This window comes from Rhamphochromis sp. 'chilingali', assembly GCF_963969265.1.
Source record: "Rhamphochromis sp. 'chilingali' genome assembly, chromosome: 5".
Classification (NCBI taxonomy): Eukaryota; Metazoa; Chordata; class Actinopteri; order Cichliformes; family Cichlidae; genus Rhamphochromis; species Rhamphochromis sp. 'chilingali'.
Genome location: NC_137932.1, coordinates 13,921,248 through 13,935,822, shown reverse-complemented (window position 1 = coordinate 13,935,822; position 14,575 = coordinate 13,921,248). Strand labels below are relative to the sequence as shown.

Here is a 14,575-nt window from a genome sequence, read left to right as displayed (position 1 = left end):
TCAATGAGCTTGTGAAACTAGCTTAAAATTGTTTTACTATATTTTCTTTCAAAATCTTTAGATGTTGGGACAACAACTATGCAAAAAATTCTTTAAAAAAAATCTTTACCATGTGGACCACAAACGAAATGTGTTTTAAGACCATTTCAAGTTTCTTTACCAGACTGAGACTAGGGAAGGAATTGCATGACATGCTCTGTCTACTGGCAGATATTCAGAGAGCTCAAATGAGTGAAATGAGCTATTTTGAAATTGCTGTGGTGAAAACAAAAGGATGAAAAACACTTCCTGTCCCACAGCAGCAGAGGCGGGACTGCCGCCTCACTCGAGACTAGTTGTTTAGCACATAACTTCTGTGGCCTTTCAAAACAACATGATGTAAGAGCTTCACTTCACCATCTGAACACCTGGTGGTGCACTGAAGCTCTGAATAATCAAAATGTCATTTTCCTCTTCTTTCAACTAACTCAGAAGGTTTGTGACACAACTAGAAACTCGACATACCGAGTCCATCTTCATGCATGTGCCAAAATCAGCCAGTTTGAGGTGTCCGTGTTGGTCCAGCAGCATGTTGTCAGGCTTAATGTCGCGGTGGATGAAGCCCATCGAGTGGATGGCGTCTAGCCCCAGCACTACTTCTGCCGTGTAGAAGCGAGCCCATTTCTCAGGGATGTCGTAGTTCATGGTGAGTGTGACCAGGTCTCCTCCGGGCATGAATTCCATCACCATATAAAGGTGCCGATCATCTTGGAAAGCACAGCATAGCTACAAAACAGTAACGAGTAATTACAATATCATTGATTACTTTTTTATCTCAAACTTAATGCTGATATGGTGCCAGGTTATTACTGAGGTGTATAAACAGAAGGTACTGCTTTGCGATGTAAACATAAATATCATCTGTGCTGTCTTAATATATTATTTGATTACTCATGATGAATGTTTTATCTCCGGGTCTTTAAGGCAGCATTAAATTGGATCTCATTTAACAAGCACGCTGTCTGCTTTTACCTCATCCGATATAACAAGACTCTTACTATATATTGGTTCTATTGGTCTATTCCACAAATCATTCGTTTCATTTTCTTATCATAAAAATATTCTTGCATCCCTACCCAACTGTTTTACTGTTCATTTATTTTAATATAATCTCCATATGCCATCTCTAAACACTCGGACCATCTGATTACACCGCTTGTTTTGACAAAGTGCTTGCCATCTGTACCTACTATCAGTACCTAGTGCATGCAATAACAATAATTCCAAATAAATTATTAAATGTTTTAGAGCTTGGTGGTGCGCGAATGTAATTATTTGATTACCATCTACAGAAACAACCAGTAACAACCTAGTTTATATTTGACACACACAAAAAAATATATCAATATCAACCTATAACAATGTTCTACAGAAAGTTTCAGCATTATGATTCTATGATACCAGTTTTAAAATGCATAAATATAGCACGCTGTAAATGTGTGAACTTCCTTTATTGCAGCATCACTAAGTAGAGACACAAAACAGTATGACCGGTTTTCCCACATGCTGCGTAGGGGTGTTACCAGTCAGCGCTGTATTGACTACGTCACACGGAGGAGCTCATTATCCTGACATCAAGCCAGGGATCGGTTGAGAATAAGCCAAAAACGGGCTATGGGCCTGTAACGGACCATTTTAAATGGCTTTATGTTTATTATTGTAGTGTATTTACCATACAGAATGCTTCAATAAATGCCGGTTAAAGCTAGAGCTTTAACCGGCATTTATGAATGGCACAGTGACCTGTGTTCACAGTCAGTGATTTCTGAAGGTGTTCCTGCGTCCATGTACTTATTTCCATGACCGAATGAGGCCAGTTTTTAATGCAATGTAGTCCGAAGGCCTGAAGATCACGGCCATCAATTACAGGTCTGCAGCTTTCTCTCTCGTGCACAGAGATTTCTCCAGATACGCTATAAATATAAATCCTGATAACATATTTAAAGTATTCACAATTTTTTCATTGAGAAACGTTATCCTAAAATTGTTGCACAGTTGGTAGATGCAGTATGTTTTTGTAGATTGGTGAACTTTTGTCCATCTTTCAGAGAAACTCGGTTCTTTTTATCATGTTATTGAGCCGTTGTTAATTAAACTAATTAGCTGCACACTGTTTCTTTTCAGCATCACTTAATTTCCCAGCCTTTTGCTGCCCTCTCACAACTTTTTTTGAGATGTGTTACTGCCATTCAAAATGGGCTACTGTTTTTCATGAAACGCTAAAACTTTTCAGTTTAAACATTTGGTGTGTTTTCTGTCTTCTACTGTGAACAAAATATATCTATGAAAACCTCTGTGGCTGAAAGGAGTTAAAACTTCTGTTCTATATGTTCTCCAGTGCTACATCTTATGAATATTTGTAGAAAAAAAACAAAAAACACACCTGGACGACCCAGGGGCTGTTGGAGAAGGCCATGATGTGTCTCTCCTCCCAGAAGAAGGCCGAATCTGACCTTTTGATCATCTCAAACTTGCTGAGCTGCTTCATGGCATAAACCTTCTTAGAGGCCTTGTGACGGACCTGCAGGGGAGGACGTGACAAAAAAGGAGAGATGTGAGAATGTAAATAGTGATATGTCAACAAGGACAATATGGACAAGATGGTAAGAAGGTCACAGTGACTAAGATAACGCAGGAGATGAAGAGAAACAGACACAGAGATAGGAAGCCATAATTGTAGGACACACCCATAGAAAGACATGTTTACACAAGATTTCAAACACAAACATACCATGTCCCCCATCCACACCCCCACACCAGACATCTCTCACACACTGAGCCTGTCCAGGCTTGTTTCCACCCAAGAGACTCAGCAGATACCAGATTCTACCAGCATAAGATGCAGATATATGGGAAACTGAAAGTTAGGGAGAGTAAGAAATGTACTGATTGGCTTAAACTTGGAGTCAGGCACGTTGGCAATTTAAAATAAAATCAAAAACAAAAAAATCAAGTTATATATAAAAAAAAAAAAAAAAAAAAAAATCACACATTTGGTATTTTTAAAGACTGTTGCTCCCTCTAGTGGTTCAAATATTTCTGGTAGCTGCTGGATTTAGGAACAACTGGAGAAATTCTACCTTTATATCACACTGCTTTGCTCTTCCACAGAACGCAGTTTAAAATTAAATAGCGCAAGTCAACAGACAACCTCTTATTGATCCCTTGAACTCACCAGCTGCACTTGTCCATAAGCTCCTTTTCCGATCAGCTTGACTTTCTCAAAGTCATCAAGCTTCATCTGAAGTTCTCGCAGCTCACTCACTAAGTCTTTATCTGCAGATGAGACACATACACGAGATTAGACAAAGATAAAGCTGATTTTATCTAACACTTTCCCAGTCTAATGAAATCTACTGCAGTAGTTTTGGAGAAAACATGTTATACATGTTGAACAAATTAACATAAAAGTAGATTTTTAAGAAATGAAATGTCACATTTAGCTATAGTCACTACATTCTGCCAGGTTTTCTAGGTTGAATGTGACTGCACCACCTTAAATAAAAAAAATTATTGGGGGGGGACAAGGCTATGCAACAAGACCACATATCAATTACTAAGGTTTTGGCAGGAAAAATCTGTTAATCTCCCCAAAAATGTTAATTTGAATAGCAACACCAGGGAAATCTTTCATATACCTCTCTTTTTACCTTCTTAAAGAAACAGTGCACATGTTATATCGCAAATCTGATGCTGGACAACAGGGGAAGTCTTGCACAATCTAAAAAGTCATGGTTTTCATCACTAAGACACACAAATGCAAAACGCACACGAGAACTTACATCTGTTCAGAAAGGACTCTATGTTTTTGTTTTTCCGTAAGGGGGGGTAATTCAAGTCATTGACCAGTGCATTCATGGAATCCTGAAGGACAAGAAAGAGAAGAAGTTTTTATTAGAAATGAAAATTAACATTTAGAAATAGTGGTTAATTAACAACAACCAAAAAAAAAAAAAATCTATGTCAGTGTACAGTGGAAACACCAGTATCATTCAAAAATGGGAATATTCCTTAAGTTGAGCTGAATATTCACAGAAAATTAATGAAATTTAAATAATTTCTTTATCATTATATTGTCAAGACAATTCATGAAAGTCGGGAAGCTCCGACATTGTGCTGGCTAATAAAAGCAAACATCTTTAATGAAGTAAAGATGGCGGTAAGAACACTCCAAAATGTAAACAAGTGGGGAAACAAAATCAGACCGCTAAACCAAAACAAACACAAAAGAACAATGGAGGCTGGACAAGGAGACAAAACATGTCGTGCAACACCAAATAAAATTAGACGCGTGTTCATGTTTCGGTCGCGTCCATAAACACACAGACCCGCCATCAGGCCCACCGACACCAGCTCCAGTAAAGCTGTGGCACTGTCAGAGTTAAAGCTGGAGCCTCAGCAGTGTCATCAGTGCTTAAATCGGGGGTGTTGTGTTTCAAGTTGAACCAAAATGTGCCTGTGATCCACATGCATCAGGATGGCAGGGCAGAGCTGGGTGGGGGTAGGGTGTGGGTGTGTGCGTGGGGCGGTGAGGCGGGGTAGGTCAGAGTGTGCTATGATCTCTGTTCCCTAATAAAACAGGGGTCGTGTTGAGTCATCCAGCATGTCAGCGAGTGTAGGGGCTGTATCTGGTTGTCTGTTTGTTCTAGGACATATGAGTGAGTGGAAAGGGGCATGTGGAACAATTCTGCACCTTTAAATAGCAGCGGTGAGGAGCGATCTCCCCCACCACACATGGGTGGAAATAGACCTAAAGGCTCAGAAGCTATTGTGGGACGAACAGCTTATGGACCTGGATTCAGGCTGAGAGCTCGAGGATAGGTGATCATTTTACAAAAGATCAACTGGTGTAATGGTCGTCGTTATCGCAGCACTATGGGAACTTTGTTTTAAAGAGTTTCAGTGATGGTAATATGCAAATACAGTCTAATGTTAGCAGTTTCAAACAGGGTGCGCCTGTAGTTTGTTGCAATGTGTGACTAAAATCATGAAGGACTTGTTCAGGTTTTTGCAGCTTGGTATCCGAGTCCTGTTTTCTAAAATAAATTTAAAGTGAATTCCTGCATCTTTTGCCACTGCTTTTGTTTCTGATACAAAAGGCATACAATAAAAAGATTCACGAAGGGATTTATATAGCTGTGATCAGGGTATACAAGTTAAAACAAGATTAAAGTGGGAACCAAGGTCCATCACAACTTGATGCATTAAGCATACAGCTTCAGGTTAAAAATAAATAAATAAATAAATAAATCCCGATTGCATATCAATACGTTCATACGGAAACATGAAAATGGAAACATGAAAACATGCTGGTTGCATTCCATTTAAGGAGAACTGTAATTGTGCAAGGCAGTGGATCCCCAAGCTAAAGCAGCTAAGCATAACAACATATTTTAACATCTTATTTTCAACTGGGTTTTTCCTAAAGAAAACAATGGACGCCAAAGGTATCAGACCAAATTCGTTTGGATATAAAAAGCCATCACGTCATTGTGTTATCCTGTTAGACATCAATTTAGATAACATCAAATTAGACATTTGATCACTGAGTGTTTTTGTTATCAGACGCTGTTTAATTCTAGAAAATCACTCTGTGTGATGTAAAGTGACGTAAAGGGGTTAAGATCTAAATGCTTCCCCTCTTATTTTAGTCTCAGATCAGTGAAAGGCGAAAATGATTAGACCCAGCATGTTTGTCTTTCACTGGAATCTCGACAAATCTGAACATGATTCTCTAGTTTAGTCTTCATGGCTTGTTCTCGCCTCCTGAGAGAGCACCGTCCACCCACTTCAGTGTGAGCTGATACTGTCAACATAGTCAAGCGTCAACAATGGCTTAATCAAGTTGCTCAGGATGCATCAAAATGTACTCGGCCCATCCAGATCCAGCCTCCACCAGACACAAAACAGACATGCCTTCAACTGTTCTACTGATCCCAGATTTAAGGGTTTTTTGTTCTTATATACGGGGTGTCTGATCCATACACGTTTTTAAATCTTTACTAGGGAGCTGTCACATAGATCTGATTCCATCACTACAAACACTATCAGTCATTTCATGGTTAAGAGAGTAAACAAAAAAAGCACATTTACTGGAATATTCAGTGAATATGTTATAAAAATAAGTATGTGATATGTAAATATGCCGATGAGAAACTAAAAATTGTGTTTATGGCTTCCACAATTGTGCCATAAATGGACCAATGATGCATTATATGGGCAAAAGTGTAGGGCCACGCCTCTTCACATTTGAATTCAGGTGTTTCCGTCCCATTACCACAGGTGTATAAAATCGAGCACCTAGCCATGCAGGCTACCTTTACAAACATTTGTGAAAGAATGGATCGTTCTAAACAGCCCAGTGAATTTGAGCATGGTACTGTAATGGGATGCCATTGTCCTACTAGATCTGTTTGTGTTTAGCTGTAAGTGGTATTATCGCAAAGCGGAAGTATGGTATCGAGGACCACAGCAACTCGGCGAGGAAGTAAACAGAGTTGAACAGGGCGGTCGAGCGCATAAAGCAAAACTACATAAAGGTCAATAACTGCAGGGTTCAGAAACTCCTCTGGTTTGAACATCAGCACAAAAACAGTCTGGCAGGAACTTTGTGGCACTCGTTTCAATAGACGTTTCCAAAACATACAAGACAATCCTGTTTATGCTTTGTATATTTAGTAGCTGATTTGCAATTATTATTTTTTGCAGTCCCCGATGGGCTCTTTAAAGGGGACCAAACTTTTAGCTTTGAACAGCACTACAATTCACTCTGCATGATTCATGGTTAAAAATAACCCTTATTCACTCTATACTGAACCTTGTTATAGCCCATCAGTTCATCCTGTCTAAATCGACCTGTTTAGCTCCTTTTCCTTCGAGATGACTTTTTTCTGATTGGCTGCAGCCTCACAAACAGAAGGCTTTAGCAGCACATGGGAAGGGTTCATGCACTACCAGCCAGAGGGAGCATAATGTATCTGAGATGACCATACTAGGGATATCAGCCCTCTCTGACAGGAACCAATAGATCTAATAAATGGAAATAAACAGTCTAGAACGGAGTGTGTAGAGCAGTCTGAAACATTGCTTATATTTAATATGACCATCCACTATTGATATATTGACAGAAAAAAACAAAAACAGTAACGAGTTTTAAGTTTTATTGTTTGTGATACTTCTGTGATAAATATGGTGCCCAGGTGTAGCTGACTGGACTAATTATACATGATTTATTTATCCATTTATACTCGTTTGTCAAAAATATATTCTCATGTCTTAAATCCTTATCCTTGCACAATTAATTGCTCAGTTAAAATTGACACAGAATGCCATGACACTGCGCAACAGCTAACATTAATTTACCGACTGAAGTGCATCGTTCTCGATTATAATGATCTGCGACTCAACCACATTATTTTGTTCAGTTACTGTGAACTAATTAGGATTTCAAAGCATTCCATAGACCTCAAACATTCAAACCTTTTCTCTGGGGTTTACTTTTTCCTTTACTGGCCATCAATAACCCAGCAAAAGCATTAACACAAAAATAAAAGACAACAGGTTATTCTATTAGAAGTCTAAATTTGTATTGTACTAAAGAAAAGAAAAAACAACAACAACGTATATATACGAAAAATAACAGTGGACAAACAGGAAATGGTGACATGAGGGCACAGCAGGTTAATTCCAGGAAGTGACTTCAGCTTCCTGTGGTAGCTCCCTGCATTTTAAGCAGCATGATGGCCATGGAGCACAGTGATAAAAATCAAACATGACTACTAGTGAACTTTGGAGTGATGACTGACACGGGCTAAAATTAATTCTCATCATTTTTTTGGCCTGATTATGTCACAGAATGATGTAACCTGGGTCTGTTGTTGTACATCTGAGGGAGATTGTACTTTTGGATCATGATTCAGCACTGGGAATAGACATGGACCAAAGGGCTGCTTTGTTTAGGCAGCAGGTGCATACGGCATGAAATCTGGTAAACTGTCACATTTGTTTGGACAGATTAAAAAAAAAATATATAAATCCCTCAGCATGATTTATATGTTTTAATGCTCCAAATGTCACTAAAAGACTATGAATATAAGCCGTGGATTATGGTGTTCTGTCAATATCAAATGTGTGTGAAGCAAATGAATAACTTAAACAGTAAACAGACTCTACTGGCTTTTTGCTGAGTCAAAGTGTTACTGCAAACAGCTTACAAAAGTTGATCCAGGCTAGACATGTTCTCAAAGCTAACTCTGGGTTGTCAAGATGAAAATATTAAGCCTATTTTAAATCTGCAGATCAGCACTACATAGAAATGGAAAACTACAGACAGCCTGCTGTGAGATCCTGAATTTATTCTCAAAGATTGAGGCTTGAGGAGTGTGAGCAGCTGAGCTGAATATGTTCTCAGTGCAGGCCACCACACCAGACCCCTGAACAGGTAATCCCAGACAGGCATTGACTGAGTGAGGGAAAGGGAGGAGTGAATGTAGTTCATAGCTGATCAGATTGTAAGTTTCATTGGAACTTCCTTCACTCATTTGAATGACTTCCAGCTTCAGTGAGTTGGAAAACTATCACATCTAATTATTACTATGCAGCATTTTCCATTGAATAATTCTGTTTAGGGAGGAGTGTATGGCATTCCATACAGGAAAGGTGGGGCTTCCCTCTGCTACAAAGGCCAAAGGAGTATGATTAGCTTAACCTTAGTTCTTATCATTTTCTGCGTGATTAAGGCTACAGGTCAACAATTTCACTTTTTCAGCTTTCGGTTGTGTTTTTTTTTTTTTTTTTTAAATTGTTTTTACTGTAAGACCTTCCTCTAAAAACTTTTTTCTCAGATGACTGACAGACTAATTACTCACAAATATGTGTCTAACTCACTCCCTATCTCTCAGTCTGAAGACCATACTTGTATTAGAGCTTCAGGGTGAATGTAAACTCACCAGCAGGGTTGCCAAGTTTAGTGCCGACTGTGGATTCCTTATCAGGGACTCCAGCTTCTTCAGCCGGCTTTCCAATCTGCTCTCCGCTCCCAGCATTATTACAATGAAGTGTATCCAGTTCAAATGGCATTAAAAATATAAAGAAAAATTTAAAACAAACAAAAACACCTGCGAGCCTGTTGTTTTCGCTCAGGTAACAGGCTGGCGATAGAGGCGCACTTCGCTCTTGCTTTGCGTCAACTCCTCATGTCAGCTCTTGAAACTGCGGCTTGAGTTGTCTGGTTAATTATTTATCCAAGGCCCAAACAAACCGTCTCGCCCAGTTTTCATTAGTGGTCACACACACACACACACGCAAGTGAAAACCAAGCGGGTGTGTCGAGGTAAACTTCACTTTCAGATAAGTGTCGTCTTGCTATCAGGCAGGCAGGTAAAACTAAATCAGTCGACCCAACATGCTCAACCTATAACAAAGATTAGTCAAGCAAGGAGAACACAAGTTTGACTTCCGGTTGCAACTATCAACATAAAAGTCGTGAGAAACTGCGTAAATCTTAAGGCGAAGACTTAAATAAGACTAAATAAATTATAAAAATCTGGGAAGATATCAATCATTATGAAATTGTCTTTTTCCAAACCTTGCAAATCTTTTTTGTCCATACATATGGACAGTAAAACAAGTGAATGATAAATCATCTTTCATAAATAACCTAAATAACCTCTCAAGGTCATTTAGAAACGTTTCTATAACATTTCTATTAATATCATTTTAACTTGATTGAATAAAGTTAATACTACTACTACTAATATCACTAATAATAATAATAAAAATAATGATGATGGTGATAATGATGATCATTATTATTTTATAGCGGGGTTTTTTCGGTTGTTTAATGCCTTTATTTTATAGGATAGTTTTTACATCCGGTTTGTGCTGCCTAATTGTGGGTGACTTCCTGCAAGCAAGTCCCGCACATATCCCCTGCCCTGTTATTATTGTGGAAAACTTCCGTCCTGCAGTTTCAACCCCTAACTTGAAAACCTGGAAGTTAACACCCCCCCCCAACGCTGCCCTCCCAGAATCGTCCAGTCACGGCTCCCAGTAGGTCCACACAAAGCCGGAATTCCTGCTCTCTTATCTCATTCATCTGATTTACCGTCACTGCAAAGATGGTCGACTTCCACTATTTCTGGAATGTTGATGCGTTGCCTTTCAGAAAGGCTTCCACTAAAAATAGGCATTTACTGACCAGAACCTGTTAGCACACGGTTTATAAAGCTGTATGACGAGTTTAATAATTACAAAACCAACATGCCTCACAAAAAAGAAGAACCCCCCCCCCCCCCAACATTTTTTAAAATAAAAACTTAAATAAATTAAAAAAACAAACAGCAGAAGTTTCTTTGATCTTAGAATAACTTTTATTTATTTCACTTTACAAAGAGGTCTTCACCAATGCTCTTATTTAATCTTTATTTGAATACAAACATTTTGTCAGATAGTGACTTTGACAGGGAAGGTCAGAAAGTACCTCTGGGTGAAGCAAGAAGCAACCAAACTTCTGGTAAAACGGGTTTTCTGTCAAAACTCTGAGGTGACACAGATACTGGGTGAGGTGAGGAAAGGCATTGATTAAACATGGTGAAACTAATGATGGCAGTTTGAATTGTTTACTTTTTGGCCTCTGCCGTCAGAGTCGGAGATCTCCTGTTGACACTGCAGCTATTTGTATGAAGTGATGTCATCACTGCGCCATACAAGCGAGAAAGTCCCCTTTACCAGCCAAGAATGACACTGACTTAAAGGCATGATCTGTGGTGGGGGAAGTGGGCTGGAATGAGTGAGGAGACGGTGAAATGTGTTGCCACATATCCGTGCATGCACACACGCATGCCCACAAACGGATAGGTAAGTGATTTTGGAATGATGGCTGGGGTGGGCCACATCTGGCGGTATTCTAGCATCAAGCAGGTCAAAGGGACTGCTTAGTTTAACTCAGGGGAGTGCTGAGCTGTTCACTAAAAGGCGTTGAAATGCAGCTGACTGCACCCTTGGTTTGACACTGCTGTGAGTGTGGCAAATGGCAATATTTGAATTTAAAGATAAAATAATGGCGAGATGTAAAGGAAAAGCCGTCTGCTTGGCTTATCAGTCACATCAGTCTGATGGCACTGAGTGATTTGCGGAGATTGCATTGGGTTTCAGCAGACTGTCTTATGGCCTCCTGGTTCTTTCTGCTCAGGTGCAAAGTTACAAAGGCAAACAATGCCCTCTAGTGGGGCTACAGCATATTAACATATGGACAAGAGGCGTTTGAGAGTTCAGGCACTCATAAAATGAAAATCATCAAAGAAAAAGAACAAAACAAACAAACAAAAAAAGAAGAAATAAAGCATTTTTGTGAAAATCTACAGATGCTTCATCCATAAGTTAATATAACATCAAATAGTATCTGTGTCGACTACAAAACTGAAATCTTGCAAAGGAACAAGTGTTGACAAGCTGCTAAGTGATCTAGCTGGATCAAATCTCAATAGGTATCCCTGATAGCGGGAACTGTAATACTGATCGCTGCATACTACAGCATTTGATGCCTTTGGGTATAATACCACATTTGGTAATATTACAAGGTTGCTTTCCTTTTCAGAAACGGCTGATCAAAACCAGCATCATCCACAAGAAAATCAGAATTAGGATCATTCATTCATGAATGGCAGGGACGAAACATGCATGGCATTCGGTGCTGAAAGTGATTCAAACTCTGATTTGCTATGAGAGACTTGGTAGATTAGGTGAATATTGAATGAGGATCTGTACGTTACACATTCATGTACCAGCGTCATCAAGACGTCTAAAGTGTTCACAGACCATCTCAGCTACTATGTATCAGTAGGTGTACCCTCATATATTCAGTTTAAGTTTACATTGTTTAAGAGGAGGGGGAGGAGACTCTCCCCTGGGTTGTTAGGCTGCTCCATCATCTGTCTCAACAGCCCGGCCGGACTCTCGTCAGTGAGTAAACTGGATGAAGTCTTAATGTCAGCAGACTGTCTTTCTTCCCTTGGAGGAAGTGAGCTGAGTAGGGAATCACAGGCAATCACTTGTGAGGGATAAAACCTCAGAACTGGTGCGTACCGTATTTAGATTGGGCGGAAAGGTGGAGGAGAGAAGGGTATACTATATTCCTGGCTGTCGGTCAAAAAAATAAAAAAACTGATGAAGTCTGAGCCCCCGTCGGCCAGGTAACCCAAAACCTGGAGTGGGGAGTCAGCGTGGGATATGGGGAGAGGAACAATGCAGCTCTTTGTGCAAGCCGGGCAGAGAAAACAAACCGTTTCCCCTGGAAAGAGATCATGTTCAGGCTCCATCTGAGAAGACCACACAAGGCTGATCGGAGCCCTGTCTGCTGTGCGGAGCAGGGAGGGGAGGAGGAGGAGGAGGAGCAGCTCATCTGGGCTGCCACACTGACTCATGCGCGCATACACACTTTAGGGCAATGTCAGACAGGAAGAAGATCTGAGATGCTCCTTTTAAAGCGCTTGCTGAACACAATGTAACACACACGAGCCAGCGACAGCCTTTTGGTCCAAGACAAAATGTGTGACTGTGTTGTGTTCTTCCCCCATGTTGGCTTGTGATGACTTGGCCATCTGGACTTCTTCCTGGGTTGGCACCCTGCTGGTCTGCAGGCAGAGCAACACTCTGGTGGGCCAACAGGCTGAGGGACAGGCTAGAGGGTGTTAGCACTGGTGTTGTCCACAAGAGGGCATGGCACTGAATCTAGCACTGCCGTACAGTGCTAAACAGGGAGTCTGTTTATTAGATAGACAGGGTAGGAGTACAAAAAAACAAGAAACAGAAAGAAGGAAAGGGAGAAAGAGAGACAAAGTAAGTTGTGAGATATCATATATTTTATTCTGTGCAATTTCCATTTACACCATATGTTATATCAACCTCTGCAACCCTGGACACTCATTCCTTAATCTGCCCTTTCTATATAAACACTGAGAATGAACCTTTTAGTCATGTCAACACTCAGATAACTGTTGCACGGGGCACAATCAAACTAAGAACATCTGGCCTTTTTTTCCTCTCTTACACACACTTACACAGGCTTTCATTCAAACACACACATTAAACACAAACAGACACACACACACATGCACACGCACACACGTAAGGGCCAAACCAGGGTTCTGTACTCCCTCTGTCCCATTGCGTTTTAGTTTCAAACGCTCAGCGAATACCCATGTGGTGGGATCGGATTACACGGGCTATAAAATATCCCAAATAAAGGCAAGGAAAACTGAGACAAAAAAACTGGCTGTTTCCTGAGGTGAAATCCTCCAGTTGGCTCCTGACTCTGTCAGTGTGGGAGACTTTTCTTCTTTTTTTAAAAGACTTTTAGCAGTTCAGACAATAGAACAGGACAGCAATGTTTAGGTCAGAGCACAGAGGTGGCGAGCTAAAGTCACTCACATACGACAGCCAGCTCCCATTACACACAACACAAGGCCATAAATCCTTCTGCACAGCACAAGCGGCACACTGTGATTTCATATGTATTGGTTACTAAGGCAATGCATGGAGCCACAACAAATGACACAGAGTAAAGTGGGAACTCATTTAGTGAAAGGAAATCTTGTTGTGCTTCAACACAAAACATCTGGGAGTATGAGATAAAGGTTTATGTCGTGCATCCGCGACTAACAGCTATCCGTTTTTAACATAATTACGAAGGTGACCCCTGACCTTTTGAGGCTTGGAGTGCAATATGGAGAGAAAAGCAGGCCAGGTGAAATTTAAACCACCTCTGTAATATCAGCGGATTAATCTCGGGACATACAGTAAAATGGTAACATGATCTTGTTATGATGAGATACCAGCTGGTGAGGATGACGGCTGGTGTTACAGCCCTTTGGACTAGTGACAAGTGAAATCAAGAGGGCCTTTGATTGGTCCAAAGTAAGGAGGCTTTCCTGCTGCATTCGAACAACAACATCTGGTTGGCAGAGGATAGCAGTGCTAAGTGAAGAAAAGGAAAATGACTGAAAAGGGATGGGGGGGGGGGACTCGAAACTTCTACATATGAGAGGTACGAGCCAAAGCCAGAACAGGGTGTCATTATGACATGTGTAAACGGATCGCTCTGGTTCTGCCCCTGTGTTTTCCTAATGAAGCCCCAGAGCTCTATCACAGCTGAGGGTTCACTCTCAAATTGCCGCGCCTTGTAGTCTGCCTGACAATCACCTCTGTCTCTACAGCACCCCAGAAAGATGTCTGCACTGCCTTGTAGTTACGGCCGCAAGGAGCAACAGTTTGACTTTATGGTCACACGGAGAATTGACCTATCTCTCTGTGTGAATGTCATTCTGGACAAGCTAACTCATAACCTCAAGGTCACATATTTGATTCAGCAGCAGCCATTTATCTTTGTCCAATACAATGAACCTTCTACTTTCTCCCACAGTCATTTTCTCCATCCATCTGAGAACAGACGTATACTCACATAACTTGGCAAATGGGAGCCTAAAGAAGAGGCTGCGATGCAAACAAAGAATTGTGACTGTCAGTCAGACTGTGGTGA

At 40.5% G+C, this 14,575-nt stretch overlaps 2 protein-coding genes across 6 annotated transcripts in view; both read right to left on the bottom strand.

The window, feature by feature from the left end:
- LOC308396724 (rho-associated protein kinase 2-like) overlaps nt 1–9,461 on the bottom strand; it is a 41,067-nt gene extending 31,606 nt beyond the window's left edge. For all 4 annotated transcript variants that reach the window (XR_013971608.1, XM_080882255.1, XM_080882254.1 and 1 more), the window contains exons 1-5: nt 8,988–9,461; nt 3,822–3,903; nt 3,215–3,315; nt 2,423–2,560; nt 505–765 (exon numbers count right to left, since the gene is read on the bottom strand). Coding sequence is in view for 3 of the 4 variants with exons in the window: in XM_080882255.1 (XP_080738381.1) it covers nt 505–765; nt 2,423–2,560; nt 3,215–3,315; nt 3,822–3,903; nt 8,988–9,083 (678 nt within the window). In the remaining variant the exon portion in view is untranslated. The remainder of the gene's footprint in view (nt 1–504; nt 766–2,422; nt 2,561–3,214; nt 3,316–3,821; nt 3,904–8,987) is intronic.
- A 921-nt stretch (nt 9,462–10,382) lies between these two features.
- Nucleotides 10,383–14,575, bottom strand: part of LOC308397630 (sine oculis-binding protein homolog) — a 12,822-nt gene continuing 8,629 nt past the window's right edge. For both annotated transcript variants that reach the window (XM_080883631.1, XM_080883630.1), the window contains exon 7: nt 10,383–12,800. The gene's annotated coding sequence lies outside the window, so the exon portion shown is untranslated. The remainder of the gene's footprint in view (nt 12,801–14,575) is intronic.